The following is a 19,870-nucleotide window of genomic DNA, read 5'->3' as shown; positions in this document are numbered from 1 at the left end:
AAATAACTGGCACCAGCGATATAACCCGAGAAAAAACAAATTGATCACAGCTAACATTTTTCCACATTAAAAAAACATGAACTACATTTCAGCTACATTCACCAGAGGCAGTTTGAACACCAACTCAGAAAGATTTTTTTTTAGATAATGGAAACATGTTCCAGCCTCTACATCTATGAAAGATGTACACAGCCGAACTCAGAAAGATTGGACAAAATAATCAACTTATACAGCCTGCTTCACATGTTGGCAACAATCGATGGCAATTCTTGATATCTTTTCATAAGTTAGCCTTTGTTTTCTATGTATTCCTCATAAAAAGAAAGCACCGTGGCTTTGCGTACTCTTTTTCGGTAGAACGCAAGGTCAGCTCCAACCATTGATGACCATCTAAAGAAAGAGTTAACCTAACCATACACTACGTATGATCCAGGGAGTTCTCTCAAGCAAACCAAGCTTCTTTGGTTCTGCTTCATATATATAAAAAACTGCATACTCATCAAAACTGTTTCAACAAAACATGGCCTTCACACCAGCTGTCCAGTAACTTCCCAATGCTAACTAATACACATCATGTCTTGTACTGTTCTCAACTGCCAGTCCAAAAAGAAGATAGAAGAGTTCCTCGGTCAATTTCAAAATCATGGGAAGTGTCCTCAGTAATGAAAAGTATCAAATAAAGTATCTCACCATGGCATTCATGCAGCACAGCAATTAACAAATGAGTTCTCTCTGTTACAGAACGCATGAACAATTTCTGCACACGGGACAAAATTAAAGTCATTAAATATTAGGACAAAACTGCAAGACAGTAGAAAACCTCCAGTGGGTTTACCTTACTAAAACCTTTTAAAAATCAACGCAGCTCCAATAAGCACACACACTCAATATGAGGAGTATGGGGAAACATATCCACAGGAATTACACTCTTGAGTTCATAGCATCCTCCCAAATCTTTCTCTTCCTGCATTCAAATTATTGAAGCAGTGACTAAGTATCACAAAAGAGCTAAAATATCAAAAGGAATTCAAATAGCTGCAAAGTAGGACAAAACATACCACACCATGACATAGGTAGTCCAAATCCCGTGCACAAGTAGCTGGATTACATGAGACGTACACTATTCGAGGGGCTTTAACTTCTAACAGCCACTTGATTAACTTCATGTGCATCCCTGGCCGATTGGGATCTGCGAAATATATAGTTGTCAGTTGGGTTACAAAATTGACTAGAATTATGACTGATCCAGCATAGCTTCATAAAGTTTGAAATTACATCTCATGTTTATTGATAAGGGCAACACTCATTAGGCTTCATACCAGAGCTGTTGTCACCGGTAAGTAGCTAGTAAAAATACTTAAGTTATGGTGAAATACAAAAAAAAAACTGTTGCTTTCAAACAGATTTTCAGGGAATACCATGACGTGATTATATTTTAGTTCCAAAGAACACTAGCAATATATGAACCAATACGAACCTGAGATGATTATGTCAGGCTTTGGAAATTCCTTCCCGAATGATTCATTGATTTTATTGAGGTCTCCCTTAACGAAAGTTGCATTATTGATACCATTCAACTTCGCATTCTTTCGAGCATCTGCAATGGCTTCAGGGACAACTTCGTATCCATATACATGCTTTGCCCTGAGTCAAGCAGAAGTGTTTACTGAACATGGTTGCCTTAAGATGGTTTATTGTTAATAGCAAAATGGTCTATGTGAACCAAAGAAAGCAATAACCTCTCATAGAGAGTAATAACTATCTAATATACTATGTACACCCAGAAGAAGAAACTACCTCCTGGCAAGGGTCAAACCAATGGTTCCAGTTCCACAAAACAAGTCAAGAACAATTTCAGAGCCATCTCCTTTAAGCCTAGCAGAATCTTCAATCAGCTTGTAAAGAACATCAGCCTGCAGGAAGTCATAGGCGGAAGAATCTTCATTTCACCATTCAAATTTCTGCCATTTACTGGTCTTTCTCAGCTTATCTGCTCATACAGTTCTTTTTTAACTTATGCTGTCCTTAGCTCTTTTCATCCATCTACTTAACTACTGATGAAGGAAACACATGATTGAAGAAGCAGCACTATGGCATGGTGCAGTGGTGACTACATATGTAATAAAACCACAATTCATTATGCAATAAAAAACAAACCTGTTTTGTATTAGTCTGAAAAAAAGAGTTGGCAGATATCTGGAATGTAAGTCCTCTCAACATCTCCGTAATGTTTGGCTTCCCATACAAGGTATATTCTTGTTCACCCACAGACTGTATTGCCAACAGATGTGTTCACATTATTTATGACACTGACCTGAATTAACAGTATAGGAATGTCAATAGGGCAAAACCTGGAAACCAAACTAGGGCCTGTTCGGAAGGGCACTTTTGGGATTTAGCACAAACTTGAACTAAATCCAAAAAATTCCTAGATCAATCCTTCCCTTCCAAGCAGTCATTCTCGGCACAAAAAATAGAACAGTCCTTAAAGAGCTCTACGTTAATTATAACAATTATACGATAATAAGATCAAGTAGCTTAAGAATCTTGTTATCATCACTATAGTATCAGAACAACAAAGCTCATATTACATACCACTTCAGGTATTTTGGTGATATTGTCAACAAGAGGCATCAATAGATCTGGTTTATAACCTGATGTCACAAAATTGACCATGACTTCTGGAGTCCCAGTGCTGATGTTTCTGGAAAAAAAAAACAAAATGGAATCTTTGAAGGTACTCCTCACACAAAATGATTTGCTCAGTGGGCAAAAACGATTCAATGGTAGTTTACATGGAAATACTAACATCTCACTTATTAGCATTACTTGAGCTTTAACAAGAAAAATGCAGACAGAACATCGTCCTAGATAGAAATACCAAAGCCAAAAATACTAACTTGGTTAAACATTTAAATATCAAACTACAGTATCTCGATGAAGATGATAGAAATATGTGTCACATTGTAAAGAACATCTTATGAATTCATATAAAACATTATATTTGCTATAAGGAGTGAGAGTCTTGTGTAAGCATTTCTCGTAGTTAAATTCTAGTGCTTAGAATGTATCACACATAAAACTGGCATAATGGCATCAACAGAATAGAAGATATCAGATACGTGACATTAAGACAATAAATACAATAAATTATATTCAGGTTTCAACATGGAAACTGAGATATACAACACATCACTGGTAGAACATGTGGAAAACACAAGATGGGACGTCATACCTTCCGGTTCTTATCATAAGATGCTTAAGAAACCCAACATGCTTGTGGACATCATAAGGCGTAAGGCCTAGGGCAGGATCCATCCAGGTTTCTTGAACAACTGCAAGAACCTATGGACATTAGCAACTAATTAATTCAGCATCCCATATTGTTAATCAAATAATCAAATGCTATAGCTATTCACCCACCAATCAACACTAGTAAAGTAAGTAACACAATCACCCAAGGTTTCGAACAAACAAATAAAATGTAACACTCCAACTGTTTACACAGACATACATCAATGGACCCTAGTACGGCAGAGAATTGGCAATGCAATGTGGCTTAAACAATCTTGCTTTGAGAGAATCTCTAAGTCACATGTTTCCATGCTCCCAATACATAAAGATTACTTTTTTCCTTTAACGTGAGTAAAAAAAGATTATAAGAATATAACAAGAACAATAGAAGCTATATTTCTGCCTCATCTACAGAATATCTCTTAGTAGTATATTTCTGCCTCATCTACAGAATATATCTTAGTAGATTATCAAATGCAACTGAAATTCTATGATGTAATGTCCTAGATCGAAAACATCAGCATTTTTGGAATGAAGCAAACTCAACGCATTGTATATATGCAATTCATTACCTTATCAGCAGGTTCACTATGCAGAAAACACTTCTCAACATGCAGCACCTTGTCAAAGAACCCGGGTGCATGCAATCCAAGCGCATATCCATCAGCCTCGTTCACTTCCTCGTACACCACCTCCTCCTCCTTCTCCTTCCACTCCCTTTGCATCCATCTCTTCGTCCCAAACGAGAACTCCATCTGGGGAATGGAAACGAAAAACGAAACAAGGTGTTACAATTTGCACCCAAAACCCATCCAAAACCCCGCACCCAAAGCCTCACCTTGTTCCTGTACCGGAATATCTCGTCGCACGGGACGATGGGCTTAAGGATGGCATCGAGCTCCGAGCTCTCCAACAGCTTGGGATCGAACTTGCCGAAGTTGACGAGCAAGTCGCGGACCTGGAGGTGCTTGTGTCGGATCTGCTCGGCGTACGCGAGGGACTGGGTCTTGCAGCCGCCGCAGTCGGCCGCGATGGGGCAGGGTGCCTCGACGGCGTCTTGGTGCGGCTCGAGGGTCCTGAGCTTGGCGGCCTCGGCGAAGGCGCCGCGGCGGAGGCGGCGGACGCGGGCGACGAGGCGCTCGCCGGGTAGCGCGCCGTCGCAGAGCAAGACGAAGGTGGAGCCCGCGACCTTGCAGACGCCCTTGCCCTTGAAGGCGAGCGCCTCGCAGGTGAGCTCGACGGTCTCGCCGCGCCTCGGGTAGTAGCCCTTGCGGGGCGGAGCCGGGGACGGGGGCGGCTGGGACGGCGCGGGGGTAGGCGCCGGCGCTTCCGGGGCCACCGAGGCGGCAGCGAGGAGGCGGCGGCGGGGTTGGAGGGCCACCCCGCGGCGGAGGAGGCCGCCGGTGAGCGGGGAGACGGCGTGGGCGGCCATGCGGGCGGCGGTTGGTGGATGGGCAGTGGACGGCGGAGATGGCGCGGGATAGAAGGCGAGGCGAGAACGGCGGTCGGTTTTTTCCAAGTGGGCCCGCTCGCCCAGTCAACAGGCCCCTCGCGTCTGGCCCATCGCACGGGCCGAGCATACCATCAACCGGCCCAAGTTCCACGCGGCGGCCCAAGGCCCACGCGGCGGCGCGTCCGCCGAGTTACCACTCGCTCGACCCCTAATTTTCAAACGCGCGAACTCGCGTGTGGCCCACCTGTCAGCCCCCACCCACCTCGCACCTCGGCAAACCTGCTCCCACCCGTCTCTCTTCTCTCCCCCTCCTCTCTACTTGTATCCCTCGCCCGCCAAGCCGCGGCCGCAGCAAAGCAGAAACGCAAACCCGCCAGCGCCCATACGCGCCGCCCCATCTCCTCCCTCTCGCCTCCGATCCAGCACCGCCCGCCGCCGGAGCCCTAAAGCTCCGGTACCGGCCGCCCCGTCCCTCCTCCTCGCTCGAGGCCGTCATCGGCGCGGTCGCGCGGGCGCGGCGGCGGCGGCGGCGGAGGGAGTTCGTCTCGGGCGTCCAGGGGCGTCTCCGCGCGCGCGATTCCTTCCAGATCCGAGGCAGGTGAGCTCCGCTTCGGGTTCTACCGCTGGAATTCCGCGGTTGGGTGATCTCTGGGGAGAAGTTTTGGGTGGCGCCGCGGGGTCGATTTCTGCTTTGTGGTTTCCTGCGCGGTTTTGTGGTGGGGGGAATTTGCGGAGGTTCGTTGTTTCTGGGACGAGGGGGGTGGTGAACCCGGGTTCGTAGGAGCCCTCGGTGCTGTAGGCGGGGGTAATCGAGTCAAGCGCGGCGGCTGGCGGCAGAAGCCTCTTCGCTGCTCGCGAGGCCGCACGGCGCCTGGATCGCGGCTGCCTGCGAAGGCGCTCCTCCCGAGTCGGCCTTAGCCGCGCGCCACCGCGGTTGTGCCCAGTTCGACCTCCTCCTCCCCCCGCCCGAAACCAACGCGCCGCCGCGACGCTCATCCCGCCCGCAGCGGGGTTTGCCACCGCTCTTCAAGCCTTCGTGACAAAAAAAAAAAAAAGAAGGCGGCACGTCGACTGTGCTGTGACCCGTCGTTGTCATGCTGCATAAATTAGGACGGAGTTTGATTGGTTTTGTGGGTTTTGTGTAGACTTGGTTTTGGCCTTTCAATTTTGTGGGGAAAGAATATGGAACACTTTGTTTCATTCGAGATATTCTTAAGGCACGGGCTTTGGAAAGTATGGATTTTTCTAATGGAATCCACTCCACTTTTGATGCTTCAATGGTCTGGGATGGGTTGCTTTGATAGTTTCTTATCTTTTCTGGGGTTGATAGGTTGCTTTGGTCTTAGTAGTTAATGGGTTGCGGAATGAGTTTTGTTTTTTAAGAATTCGATCCTTTTCACTGCATCTTAGCTTAGACTAAGCGAGCATTTGAAACTATTGAAGGTGCAGGATATTCATTCCACAACTTATGAATAGCTCTTTTGCTGCCCAATGCTCCATTGATTTCTGCCTTACTGATCTTTCATGTGTTGCTCGCAGCAATATTTCTTGAGTCTGAAGTCAAAGGCCGTTTTTATGGCCCCAGCAAAAGGTTCTCGAACTATTAACACGACCATAATAAAAGGATATGAGGATCAACGGCAGTACGACGATCCACCTAGTTCAAGCAAAGCTAAACAAAAAGTAAGCATACTTATTTGGAAGCTGTATGAAGATTTATGATAGATGACCTGTAGATAGGGATGGGTAATTGTAGCATCATATCCTCTAAATTAGCACTCTGCTGCTGTGTATGATCTATGATGTACTATTCAGTTCTCACTCCATCAAATTATTTTGATTTCGCAGAAGAGGAAAATTTCAGACTTAAATCCCAAATGGAGCAAGGATGAGCTTACACAATTTTACGAAGCCTACCACCGACATGGAAAAGACTGGAAAAAGGTTTAAACTGACCATTCCCCTTAGTTCTTTTTGATTATTTGTAAATATATCTGTCGATGCATTGTGGCTATGTGAATACTGATTGTTGAAATTGCTTATGCAGATCAGCTCAGCGGTACGTGGTAAATCGTCAGACATGGTGCGGTCTCTTTACAGTGTGCATAGGGTGAGTCTGGTCTCTAATTCTTTCCTAAGTGCACCATCTCTGCATCCTCTACTGTTTTACTGAGCTTGCAAAACTTAAGGTGATATTTTGCTACTCGATATATGTATATCACATGTTGCGTAAATAGTGCCTATTTGGAGGTTCATGTTTTAATGCATATCTTTATGCTGAATAAATGTATTTAAGCTACAGTTTGGCTTGAATGTCATGTTTCCTCTATGATCCTTGTAGATTGACATGTTTTTGTTTCTTTTGGTAGACCTTCTTATCTCTTCCTGAACGTCAAGCCACTGCCATTGGATTTATTGCGTTGGTGACTGGCCATCACAATGCTTCAGTAAGCTTGTATTGGATTTACTTGTGTTACTTGTTTGAATTACTGTTTTCTTTTGGATATGTCAAATGGCCACCACTTTCTTCCTTTTGTTATTTGACCAAGTGACCGTTTGTATAGTGCTAAACGCGTTCGATTGAAGATCATCACACCTGATCATTGTTGTTCCAACATATGACAACTAAATAGTCCCGTCATTTTCGTAATTTAAAGCACGCTTAGGCTCATTCTGGTCTCAAAAGCAAATTTTTTACCATTAATTTCTTTCACCATAGTTATATTGTTAAAAGAAATAAAATCATGATCATAGGAAAGTATTTCCAAATATGAATGCAATGATACCATTTTCACTATGCAAAATCAACATACACAGTATTTGATGAATCGTCAGTCGAAAAGACACTAGGGGTGCGGTTGGTTCTACACTATCTTAGCCTCGCCTAGCAAAAGCAAGCATTGGTAGTGCCAAGAAATCTAGCTTCTGGAGGCAAGCTAGCTTGCGGCGGCAAGAAAATGCTCGCTCAGCTAGGCGAGCTAAATTTGCTCTCCGTCAGCGGCAAGCTAGCAGTTGCTGCAAAGAACGTGGCCTTCATGTGCTTCTCCATCTAGGAACCAAACAGTGTTGACCTGCTTGCTAGGGCATTGCTCCTAAAAGCTAGATTTAGGTAGCCTGGCTAAGCAAGGTGCTCGAGAGATCCAAACGCACCCTAACCTTAAATCTTAAATTATGTGTTTGCCCTATAGAAAAAGAAACGGAGGGAGTACATCAAACAGCATTAGACATAGAGCAGCTTCTCTATAGTTGGCACTTATTAGGCTGTTAGGCTCTGAAGCACGATTCGTACAGACTTGTGAATAGTAGAATGTGTTGAAAAGGGAAATACAATATGTGATAACTTAATGCGCAGTTTAACCCAGCTTCTTAATGTTTTTTTCCAGCATAATGCCTTGTTATCTGTTAATTCTCACTGGACTTCAAATTGCTATCTGTGCAATCGAACTTTTCAGCATTGACTCCTAATATACAATCATTAAATTCTGAGCAATGTTTTCAAATCGAGCGACTAATCGCGATTAATCGACCTTATCGGTCCAGCGTGCTCGATTAGGGTCCACGACTCGATCAGGAAGCCTGATCGACCGATCGACCGACTAATCGGCGATTAGAGGCGATTAATCGTCCGACTAGGGGTGTTCTCGATCAGGTTTGTGTAACTGGGCTGGATTGCTTGTGGGCTGGTGAGAAAATGAGAGGCCCAAAGCCCACTAGGGTTAGAACTTAAGAGGCAAGACTGGAGAGGCTCCCAGCCAGGCAGTCACCATTTGCTCTATATTCAGTACTAGACATAGAAAACTAGACACTTTCTTGGCCTGAAATATATATGAGAATATATACTAGTACTTCAGGACTTAACTCCTATACTATATATATATCCTAAATGTCCTGGATGACTAGTGGACGACTAGGGTCGATCAGACCCGACTAATCGACCCTAGTCGACGACTAATCACGATTAGTCGTTTGGTCCACCCATTGTTCGATCAGACGATTAGGCGATTTAAAAACATTGATTCTGAGGCATATAGCAATACAAGTATGTTGCTCAGAAAGTTTTATAATCGCTCTGTTTGTTTGGCTTGTCAGCCAACCAGCCAGTAGTACTGTTCTCTCAGACTAAATCAGCACCAGCCACCAGCTACCAGCCAGTCAGCGGTACTGTTCTCTCATAGCAAATCAGCACCAGCCACCAGCCACAACCAAGCGAACACAGTGAATATTGTAACTTCCAATGAATGAATGATGTGATCTTTTGCCAACATACGTTTTGACCAGAAGTCTTTTGCTGACACATTTTTTTACTGGAAATCTTTTGCTACATTAATGCCCTGAGTTAAATCTTGGAGTCTCAGTGTCCCAAGACCGCATTTATGTGATATAGCATATAGGTATATTGCATTTTAGGTGGCAGCTTTTGCAGGGAAAACAAAATGCCAGTGAATAATATAGATTTTGAAGTGCATCTAAAACTGTCTCACTTTGAAGCTGTAATTATGAATTTATTTTCAGTTCTAGCTTACCACAAGATTTTGAGATGCATATAAAACTCACTGATCTTTGTTTTGTATTTTCTTTTGTTAGGCTGTACGCTACAAACATGGTTTTATCTTACTTAAATTGACATGTTTTAATCGAGTGACTTGTGATGCTTGAAATTGTAGGAAAAATCCACAAGTCATATAGGAGATGATCAAATGATCAGAGCATCTGGGAAGGCAAGGCATCGCGGTGAAGCTACACAGCAGAAAGCAACTGAAAGGCCTGACCTGCATGACCATCATGAAGGAACAATTGCTGGATTTTCATCTTCCTTCAAAAAAAGATACTATGGAGGTGAGTATTGTAACAAATATGTCATGGTCTTTTTCCCTTGATAATCTTTGAGTTTTTCTCATAGTGATTGCCAAATAAGAAGGAAGAAATTGTTAAAGAAAGGCTTAATAATATTTCCACTGTAGAATTTGTTGCCTAAGAAGTTTAAACAACTTTATTGTTTCTTCAGATCTTGTCAGGAATATCCGAAACCATGCTGTTCGAAGGCGTACTCCTCGTATACCGGTCATAGCTCCTGCTGTCAAGAATACCATTGATGAGGCCTCACCTGGTATTGAAAACATCATAAATAGTACCAAGCGAAAATATGAAGCGACAAATAAAGATTTTGCTATTGTTCCAACAAATGAGTGCTCTCCAGACAGAAGTTCCAGAATCACTGAAACAAATGAGGCTGGTCAAGATCATATATTCTTGGACACCAAGGCAACTGGAGACTCAGCGATATGTCAGCAACAGTTGAAGAAAACAAGGATTCAGCAACCTACGCAGCAAGGTCAGACCATTAAAGTTGAGCATGAGACAGTGATGGCATCTGATGATGGGAATAAGCTTGTTGATTCACTCAACCAACATCATATTGAGAGAAACATTATTTCTGAAGGTATTTTTGACAATGTGTTTGTTCTTTTCGCTTTTATTAAGAACATTATACTTAGCATCATTTCTCCAGACTTTATTATCCACTTATTGAACATTCTTTAAGCTCACTTCTCCCACATAATTGATTTGTGGTGCATCTTCTTAGTCAATTTTGTTGAACGGCATCAATTAGTTGTTATTTTGACCTATTAATCCTTGTCAGTAATACTTGGTACTGCTGAGATTGATGCAATTTAAATGTTTTACTAGCGTTTTTGAGGTGAAAATATTTGACTATTTGTTACCTGATATGATTGCAGATGATATGTTGGTCTTAGATGTACTGAATAGTCTGGTGAATGCACCCTCTAAAACGTCCAAACTCGAGATCAAAGTTCCTTCAGGTCAGCTTCTTTTTGACACGTTCATCTTGTTTTTTCACATTATATGTTATCTCAGTCATGTTGGTTGTTTCTTATGAATCTCTCTCCTGTCTACTGATCCAGGATCTCATGGAAAAACTGACTCTGTGTTATCTGATAGAAGGGAGAAAGGTCAACCTACCATTGATCTATCTAAACTAGGGAAGGCAATTGGTAAATCCAGTGCTTCCAAAACTGGGAAGAAAAGGCATAAGAAGCTATTAGATGCAGAGGTAAGGTTTTCTTTTTTGTACTTTCTGCAATGTACTTCCTCCCTTCTGGTTGATTTATTTAGGAAATAAAATTGAATTGGCTCATGTTTGTTCATTTGTCTACATTGAGTCAGTTGTTTCCTTGTCTATGTTATGAGTTTATTTGTTTGACGAATCAGGATGGGATTAATTAACTTGTGCAATTTGGCTTTCATGTATCTGATACTGTCAGTACTCACTTCCATAGTTGTTTTATTTCTTCAATGCTATTTTTTGTTTTTTTTAACTCAAATGTCTCACTTGCATCCCATTGAGTGTATAATGTTATTGGCATGATATTAATTGAAGGTTGCTCCTTATTTGCTTAAAGGTATTAGTTTTGATCACTGTATCCTAGTTTGTAGTGTCCACTCCACTGTTTGCATATGTTTATCATTCGAAATCATTATAAATCGCTCAACATTGATAATTTTAATATTGTCAGATATTTGTATGATACTAATCTTTCTTTTCTTTTTTGTGCCACAGGTGCTTGCTGAAGCACAAAACATTTCTGTTAATAATTTAGTTCTGCCAGAAGCACCAAAGGTTGGTATCACCGATGATTCCTCCTTGTGGTGTACTGACTCTGCAAGAGTGGGAATACCTGAAGCATCTGAAGATATTTCCACTAAAGCCCCCAGTGCAGCAACAGAAATCAAGCCTGAGATTAGAATGTCTAGAAGGACCAGAAGGAAATACCAAATGCAATGCAAAACGAAGCACGTGTCATGCAATGAAGATTCAGATAATTTACAGGTAGTCTATGCCATCATTTATGAATACTCGCATATCTATATTCTAAGTTGAGATATGCCCTACGCTTAGACTTCTCTCCTAACTCTTGACTGTGGTCAGGCAAAGAAATTGCTGCACTGTCTGTCATCTGAATCGCTTCGTAGATGGTGCACGTATGAGTGGTTCTATAGTGCAGTTGATTATCAATGGTTCTCAGACAATGAGTTCGTGCACTACCTAAATCATGCAAAATTAAGTCATCTGTCAAGGTTGACTAGATCAGAGTGGAGCGCAATTCGAAGGTTAGCTTGCATCCCTTGGAGGCTGTAGTATTTGTTTTGCCCTCAGTTCTGTCAGCTTTCTGTTTGTTTCCGCCATACACTGAACAATGTTTTCCCCTGCAGTTCTCTTGGCAAACCCAGGCGATTTTCAGATCATTTTCTGGCTGTGGAAAAGGAAAAACTTGAGGATTATCGAGAGAAAGTAAGGAAAATCTATGCTCAACTCCGTGATGGTTCACGGGATTCTCTACCGGCAGACCTAGCTAGGCCATTTTCAATTGGTCAGGAGGTGATCGTGCGTCATCCAAGTTCTAGAGAACTTTGTGATGGCAAAGTGGTGATGATGGGGCCAGATTGTTACAAGGTCCATTTTGTTAACCCTGACCTTGGTGTTGATATTGTAAAGGTATGTAGTCGCTGTTTCAGTTGCTTTCAACAATTATCAGTATGTTTTTTACATTATCAAGGTAATAAGGCCTTTTTTCATATTAGCTATCAAATCATTAGTTTTCACATATCGCAAAAGAATCAATTTTGCAATTCATTAAGCACGGTGCCAAGTGGTTTTGTCATTTACTTGGAGACTACTAGCGTTTTTTACCCAACAAATAAACTTTACAGAAGCAAATTGTCAACCTTGGTACTTTGGTAGTCATTGCATAGAGCCAAATGCTGATGAAGCAAGAATGATGGTCCCTGCATTCAAATTGCTGTCTTTTATTTGGCATGTGAACATCCATGCATGCTTGCTTTGTGATGCATTTTAGTAGTTATATATACTTGTCGATGTAGTTATTCACAATCTTCTGTGTTCATGTGGTTGAGAATCTCATTTTGATGATCTGATGCTATGTTATATAAAGAGACATAACTGAGCCTATTTATTTTCAGGACACTGATTGTATGCCAGTTAATTGGTTGTATAATCATCCTGACAACATGAGAAGGAGCTGCCTTTCAAATAATGTGTACAGCATCATGGAGGCGGAGCACATTCCTGACCTTGCACCAAGTGAGAACTGGGACCTTGCTGTACATGGAGTTACTGTAACATCGGATAAACAGCTCAAGGTTATTATTCTTTAACATTCTTTTTTGTCAGGATTCATAAATTCTAGAGTAAGGTTTAACATATAATGTTTAATCAGGCTAAGTAACTATATATTAACAGTTCCTACTCAGTCTTTAACTCTTCCACAAAATGCAGTTATCATGACTGTTGTATCTCAGGGCTCATTTTTCCTTGATGCTTCACTTGCAGGTTGAATCTGGTGTAAATGGTGAAAGGCCACCATACTGGAGCACATCCAATGGCCGTCCTACAAAATCTGGAGGTCGCCCAGACGACGATGCTGGTCACGACGATGAGCTAGAGTCATATATACTTGCCTTTGTACAAAAATCGCTATCCCAGGCCAGGCAAATGGTTGATGAAGCCATGAAGGTAGGTTTCAACCTAGCTGACAATTACCTGAAACTTTTGCAACATATTATTCATAATTTCACTGGATATGTTGTTTACATGTTATATAGGCGAACTCTGAAGGTAGTGATGTAAGGGTACGGATGCCAAATCAAGAGACAGATTGTGTGGGCCCACAGTATGAAGCTGCTGTTCGTGGTGCCCAACTTCCTTCCAACTTGATCGCTAACTGCATTGCGACAATTCTTTCTATCAAGGTAAATGTTGACATGTCTTTATCAAAGAGATGTGGCTACAGCTTTTCTGATCTCATTTTAAGTTCCTTCAATGTCGTGCAGCGGCTTAGCGACTCGCGGCATCCATTTGCTAGCATAGCAGGTGTCTTGGAGCATGCTTCCTCAATGCTGCGCCCAAGCTGTCCAGAGAACCTTGCAATCTACAAAGACATAGAGACTTATATCTCTGTCATAGCGAACCAGATACTTGCACTTGTGCCAACAGCGTTGGGCAATTGTGGACCTCCCATGTCACCCATGTAACTGGCCCCAGGACCAGATAGATTTCTGGCTGCCTTTCTTCTTATAGGCCCGGACCCCATGCGGCTGAACATGCTGCTACCTTTGCTATGAGTTCAGAACCCACAAGTTTTGCAGCAATCCTACTGTGACTTGACAATGTCAAAGAGAAGTCCTGTTGAATGGCAGCAAAGCATAGCATATGAAGGAAAGAATTCTGATGTGCTGACTTGAGCTTGGATACAGAGGGTAAGATTGACTGACCAGCCCCACTTGTATATACCTCAATGAATAGGTTATAGGTTGAAATACAGATTCAGGATAGCTGACATCTGACTGTAGAGAATAATGATGTATGTCTGCAGCCGTGATTCTTGAATGTAATGTATGTGACAGAAGGCTATCCTGAATTAAAGAAATCGTGATAGGAAATTTACATATTAAAAAAACGATGTTTCCAATTCTATCTTGGTGTTTGTGTGTGTCTGTGTGAGGAATTTGTCCAACTGAATCTTCATTCAGAGGTGATGCAGATGAATCAGATAACAACTGCTTGGCAGGCAAGTAATTTTCATGAAATACTGAGCTCGCTTACAAAAATGATATGATACAAGTGAAAGGTATCCAGAAGTGGATCCAAACCCTTCTGAAAGAAGGTTGCCAAACGTGCACTCGTCCCTTGTATTTTTCCTCTGCCTGTTTCCTAACTTAAATGGTACAAAGAGAAACAACAATCCTAGCCTGTATTTGTAGTGCTGCAATTTCCTGTTTCTTTACAGTGTAGATGAATTTACATTATGTTAGTACAATGCAATCAGGGAGGAAGGTACATCCCATCACTGCTATAAGATCACCTGCTGGTTATCTTTCGTCGTGCTGCAGGACTGTGAAGTGGAACTCGATCTGCAGCCGCCGGTGTGGCGCGCCGCCGCCAGCGCCCTTCTTCTCGATCTCTAGCTCCTCCCTGAGCGGGATGGCGGCCAAGAACCTCTTGATGAACTCCCTGCAGCACTCCTTCCCGGTGACGACCACCTCCTCCTTGTCCTCGGCTGGCGCCGTCGACAGCATCTCCGACGTGCGGTCGAACCTCAGCATGTAGGCCCTGTCGCAGCCCTCGTGCAGCCGCTCGCCGAGCGTGTCAATGATGTAGTAGCAGTCGCTCTCCACCTTGAGCACGAAGAAGTGGTCGTTCCAGCTCACGATGTACACGTCCGCGAGCCCCGGCTCGCGCTCGCCGCCGCCGCTGATCTCGCGCCAGATGTCGTCAAACGACATGGCGCCGAACAGTGACGCGAAGCTCTCCGGCTGGAAGAAGCCGACGAAGGCCTTGTCGTGCTGCACGGCAATGGGCCGCGTCCGGGCGGCGAGGACGGTCTCCAGGTCGAAGTGCCGGTTCGGGAACTGCGCCATGTGGGCCTCGTCGTCGCAGAGCTTCCGCCACTCCGACGAGCCATCCCGGATCAGGGCGTCAAGCTCCGGCCGCGTGGGCATCGTCGGGTGGTTGGCATGGAGCGCTGCGGCGAGCACCGCAACCAGCGCCGTGCACGCGCTCTCCCCGCCGGCGCTGTCGTCGCGCTGGTCGATGGACGCGAAGAACACCGGCGTCCGGAGCTTCGTCTCCGCGTCCCGGCTCGTGAACTCGCGCGTCTCCCAGCTGCCGGGCGGATCGTCGTCCTACAGAGATTCGTCATCGTTAAACGATCAGCGCTACCATCCAAAGCCATGAAGCCAATGCATCCATGATCAGAAACGTTTCGTTTCATCATGTGTCAGACGGAGCTCACCATGCACTTCATCGGCAGTTCCTGGGAGAGCGACTCGGAGCTCCTCTTGTCAAAGTCCCTGCTCCTCCGCATCCATGGCAGGAACCGGCGCTTCGACATCGAGGCGGGCTCCGGGCTCGCGCCGCCGCTGGTGCTGGCACTGCTGACGCTGATCGTGCTGCTGCTGCTACTGATGCTGCTCACGCTGCTGGTATCAGAGTTCCTCTTGCTCCCGAACACAGCCACCCGGCCCTCCTTCTCAGCCAGGTCAAGCAGCTGCTTCAGATCAAGAACGTCATGGTACGCCGCTGCCTCCAAGCTCTTGCGGTGGTCTCGCATTGCCGGCGGCGGCGGCATGCTCGTTCTCGGTTTCTCCCTGAACGAGACAGCCCTTTCCACGTCGGAGCGTGTGTTCACATCCACGAGCTCCACGTTCACCTGAATCATTAACCACATCGTTGAGGCAACAATAATTCCACAAAACACCTGTCAAATCTATCATCCAAGGCCAAAGCAATTCCACTAAAATTGCAAATGGCCAGCAAGGTAATTGAAAGCGGAGGGTGGGGGGAAAGACAGGAGAAGATCGCGCTTACATAAAGCATGGCATCACTTGCCCATCCATCCTTCCTCAACCTGATGGGGACAACCACCAGCTGCTGGCGCTGCTGCTGCAGTTGCATCTCCCAGCAGCACTCCTCCAGGCTTATCATGGCTGTCCCGATCTCCTCCAGCCTCACCAGGTCCTTGCCCCGGCCATGTTCTTGGAATCCCTGCGTGGCAAAGCAATTCTTAGTGCCAGCCTCGATGGCTACAAGCCTACGCATCCACAGACAGGAGTAGATGCCTTGGTTGCTACTCTGGCTGCGCTGTCTCAAGATTACCCCGAAATGGTAAAGGAATAACATTACTTGTACGTAATAGTACTTGTACTGCCCTTGAAGATTACTGCTTTGGAAGGAGCCCAGATATTCTTTGATTCTAATTTGGTTCTGTTACAGCAAGATAATTAAATTTTTACTTTTAACCAAAAAGGCTATTACAAGGATTGTTATAAAAGGGTTGATAAATTGGAGTGTAACAGAAATGTCCCAGGAAAACGGACGGCCAACACATCATCAACGCCGAAAAGAAATGATTGCGAGAAGAGCACCTCCTGAAAAATGCAACTTTAACGCACATGACAGCGAGGGGTACTGTTCGGACATAACCCTCAAAATTAACACCATGACATAGATCTCACAACCTAAAAAAACTAAGCATAACTGAAGTCAAACTACGCCGACCAATCGGAGCGGCCCACGTGTCCCCAGCCCCTGTTCACATGTTCAAACCACACACACAAAACTTTAGACAAAATGCTCCCCGGCAAAGGTGAATACTTTTTCCCCAGCCGAGCACTAAGCTGTGGATTATGGAGGCATGCTTAGCCCAACATTTGACTTGCCATCCCCAATTGCTGACCAGACCGCTACATGTGGGGAAGAAAAGGCTTTGCATTGACCGGAAGCATTCCACATCGCAGCTGCGGTCACAAGCCTCCAATTCACAAGAAACGGTATCCACACAACTTACCACCAATGCGGCGCCAAAAACATCAACGACAGGGTTGAATAAAAAACGAGCAGGATTTAAGCTAAAAAAAACCCCGAGTATTATAGTTTATGTTTGTAGAAGGTGGATGTGAAATCAGGGCGCGTTAAACAAATCACGCCGTGTTCTTACGGTTTGAATCAGTGCTACCGCTAGCAGAAGATCTAGCAAAGCTTCCGATTTGCTGCGCATGGTGTTTGATCGGAGGAAATCATGAGGAGAAGCGGGGGCGGGCGCTTACATAGAGGACGGAGAAGAAGACGCCGCGGTCCGCGCGGCCGCCGGCGGGGTCGAGGTGGAGGCTGAAGCGGTTGCCGTCGCGGGGCTCCCAGCGCACGGTGCCGGCGGCGGCGACGGGCTCGACGGCGGTGACCCCGCGCGCCCACCGCCCCGTGAGCATGTGCGCGAGCGCGCCCCCGGGCGCGGGCCACTTGACCTTGACGGCGGCGGCGCCGGCCGGCCACGCCGCGGGGAGGCCCTCGAGCCTCGCGGGGCCTACCCTGACGCCGCCCCGCCGCGGCGTCGCGCCGGCGGCGTCCGCGGCCGCGGGCGGCGCCTTCGCCTTGGCCCTCGCGACCACCATCCCGATCCTCCCTCCTCCCTCGCTTTGCTTCGCCGCGCCGGCTGTATCGCTAGGTGTGGGCGCAGCAGGCAGGCGGCTTGTCCTGTTGCGCTTGTCCGGCCTTGGCACCGACGAGGCCGTCGGTCGCCCTGCCCGCTTCCTTCCTTCCCGGGGCGCGCGTCACTGGCTCTGGCTGTACGCTGGCTGTCCGCGTCCCGCTCGCTCGCAGCTGTCCGCTTGCCCGTCCTCGGCCTCGTTAATTTCAACTGCCCCGAGGCGACACGAGAGCGAGGGCCCCTTTAATAGCCGGCCGCAGGGGATCCCCGCGGACGCGCTGGGAGGGGCGCGCGGGCCCCGGGCGTCAGCGACGTAGCCAGCGTGGCCGCGGGGGATTGGATGCGGACGGGTGGGGCCGGACAGCCCACTGGCACCAACCGCCGCGGGCGAGGCGGACCGGACGGCGCGGGGGCGGGCAGGCAGCTGCGCGCCACCACCACCGCCACATGCAGGGAGGGGCCAGGCCCAGCACCGAACGCGGCGGGAACGGGATGGAGGCGCGCTCGGCTCGGCTCGGGTGCACGTTTTTTTTTTCTCCACGCGCATTTATTCGGGAGGGGTGGGGCCAGGTGGTTTCGTTTCTCCGCCGCATTATTTGCTGCCGCTGGCGTTGGTGGCGCGGTTCCATTCGTTGGGATTTTGCTTTTGTTTTGTTTCTGTTTTATAAGGCCAGGTTTAGTTCCCAAAATTCTTTAAGATTTCCCGTCAGATCGAATTTTCGAATACATATATGAAGTATTAAATGTAGTTGAAAAAATAATTAATTACACAGTTTAACTATAAATGAAAAGATGAATCTTTTAAATCTAATTAGTTTATGATTGGAAATTAATTGTCAAATAACAACAAAAATACTACAGTTTTCAAATTCAATAATTTTTCCGAACTAAACGGGGCCTAAGTGTGGGAGTGGGAGGGGTTGGGGAAAAAAAGTTGAGAATCACATGGGATCGCATGCAAATATTCCTGTCTCGTACTTACTACGCGGTGGCCTTCTAGACCTTCTGACTTGTGGGTTCCGTTCGGGTCCGTGTCTGGGCGAATTTGAAGCACGCACGGACGGTCCAGGTCGACCCTTACTCGAGAAAAGGTCACCGTTGGATCGATCAGGGAGTGGGGAAAGTCCACAGCTGAGTGAAACTGTACCTGTGTGCGTAGCGTGGCACTGGCAGGCCGGCGACAAGCTAGCGTGTACGGGCGACCGCGGCCGATGGATGGAGGTGTCGGTCCGGGTACCGGTCGGTTAGCTGGTCGGGGTCCGGGTGGTTGCAGGGCTCCTTCCCGTCGACACGGCGATCCGGTCCTTGCGCGCTGCACCACCACCGTGTACGTCCACGGGGGGCATGGGCTCGCTCGGTCGTGCCGGGCGTCCAGCGGGCCGGTCTGCCTGACCTGGCCGGCCTCGCGCGTCGGCGCGTCGTGGGCCCGGGGCGATCAGGTCAGATCAGTCGCGGTGTCCCGTTGATTATTAGTACTAGTCGCCGTAGTAGGAGGAGCGCAGGTATCGAATTAGTTTACTCGGTTAATCATTGCCTGCTTCGGCGCTAAGCTGTGCGCGTGTGCGGCGGCCGGCGACGGCGTCGGCGTCGGCGTCGGCGTCGGCGTCAGCGGGCACGAAGCTAACCGTCACGGCTCCGATCGCTTTTCCGGCCGCAGCGGGTTCGTCCTCTTCTTTTTTACGATTGTTTTTGCTTTTGATTTTCTGGATGAGTTTCCGTACCGGTGTCGGTTACGTACGTACGTCATGGTCGCCAACCGTACCAGCTGGCACGCCCGTTCGCGCGCTTACTATTAGGCCAGGGAGGAAATGATGAAACATTCCTTTTTGGGAAACGGATTTGTAAAGCGCGGGCAGGAATTAGACGCGTGCACGTACTAGGAATTCTTATGGTCGAGATGAGGAAAATGCCTCGCTCGCTGCACGTTTCAAATGAACAAGAGGAATTCAGCATTATATATTTATGGTATTTTTTTTTGAACGAATAGCACGAGAGTGTGCTTATTTCATTGATAAAGAGGAAGAGAATACAAGCACAAAGGTTATGGTTACAAATGGTAAAATCTCACGGAACAAATGCCGCTAGGGGCCTCGCTCCTGCC

The 19,870-nt window shown here is 46.3% G+C and overlaps 2 protein-coding genes and 1 pseudogene across 4 annotated transcripts; 1 reads left to right on the top strand and 2 right to left on the bottom strand.

Moving 5' to 3' along the window:
• Positions 1–44: 44 nt before the first annotated feature.
• On the bottom strand, positions 45–4,746 carry LOC120673435 (annotated as a pseudogene). Its single transcript, XR_005674652.1, has 11 exons — positions 4,133–4,746; positions 3,867–4,049; positions 3,236–3,345; positions 2,596–2,704; positions 2,158–2,314; positions 1,798–1,913; positions 1,478–1,644; positions 1,059–1,189; positions 836–964; positions 691–757; positions 45–593 (listed from the first exon to the last, which is right to left on the bottom strand). The product of XR_005674652.1 is annotated as an uncharacterized RNA methyltransferase BH0687-like (transcript).
• Positions 4,747–5,091: 345 nt separating this feature from the next.
• On the top strand, positions 5,092–14,261 carry LOC120672653 (protein ALWAYS EARLY 3-like). 2 transcript variants are annotated; one of them, XM_039953176.1, is made up of 16 exons: positions 5,092–5,345; positions 6,287–6,430; positions 6,596–6,691; positions 6,795–6,857; positions 7,117–7,194; positions 9,412–9,583; positions 9,753–10,187; positions 10,486–10,569; positions 10,672–10,820; positions 11,328–11,597; positions 11,697–11,878; positions 11,981–12,263; positions 12,749–12,928; positions 13,119–13,301; positions 13,391–13,537; positions 13,619–14,261. In XM_039953176.1, the coding sequence occupies exons 2-16, from the start codon at positions 6,323–6,325 to the stop codon at positions 13,817–13,819; spliced, it is 2,631 nt and encodes an 876-aa protein (XP_039809110.1). In that variant the 5' UTR covers positions 5,092–5,345; positions 6,287–6,322; the 3' UTR covers positions 13,820–14,261. The 2 variants fall into 2 exon arrangements, with proteins under 2 accessions (XP_039809110.1, XP_039809111.1); XM_039953177.1 differs by having other exon boundaries at positions 5,092–5,341; positions 13,619–14,242.
• A 77-nt stretch (positions 14,262–14,338) lies between these two features.
• Positions 14,339–17,989, bottom strand: LOC120672654. The gene is made up of 4 exons (XM_039953178.1): positions 17,393–17,989; positions 16,155–16,331; positions 15,580–15,996; positions 14,339–15,469 (listed from the first exon to the last, which is right to left on the bottom strand). Exons 1-4 carry the CDS (start codon positions 17,732–17,734, stop codon positions 14,657–14,659), a joined length of 1,749 nt encoding a protein of 582 aa, XP_039809112.1. The 5' UTR covers positions 17,735–17,989; the 3' UTR covers positions 14,339–14,656.
• Positions 17,990–19,870: the final 1,881 nt, after the last annotated feature.

This window comes from Panicum virgatum, chromosome 5N, assembly GCF_016808335.1.
Source record: "Panicum virgatum strain AP13 chromosome 5N, P.virgatum_v5, whole genome shotgun sequence".
In the NCBI taxonomy this organism is placed as follows: domain Eukaryota; kingdom Viridiplantae; phylum Streptophyta; class Magnoliopsida; order Poales; family Poaceae; genus Panicum; species Panicum virgatum.
This window is presented reverse-complemented; position numbering and strand designations above follow the sequence as displayed.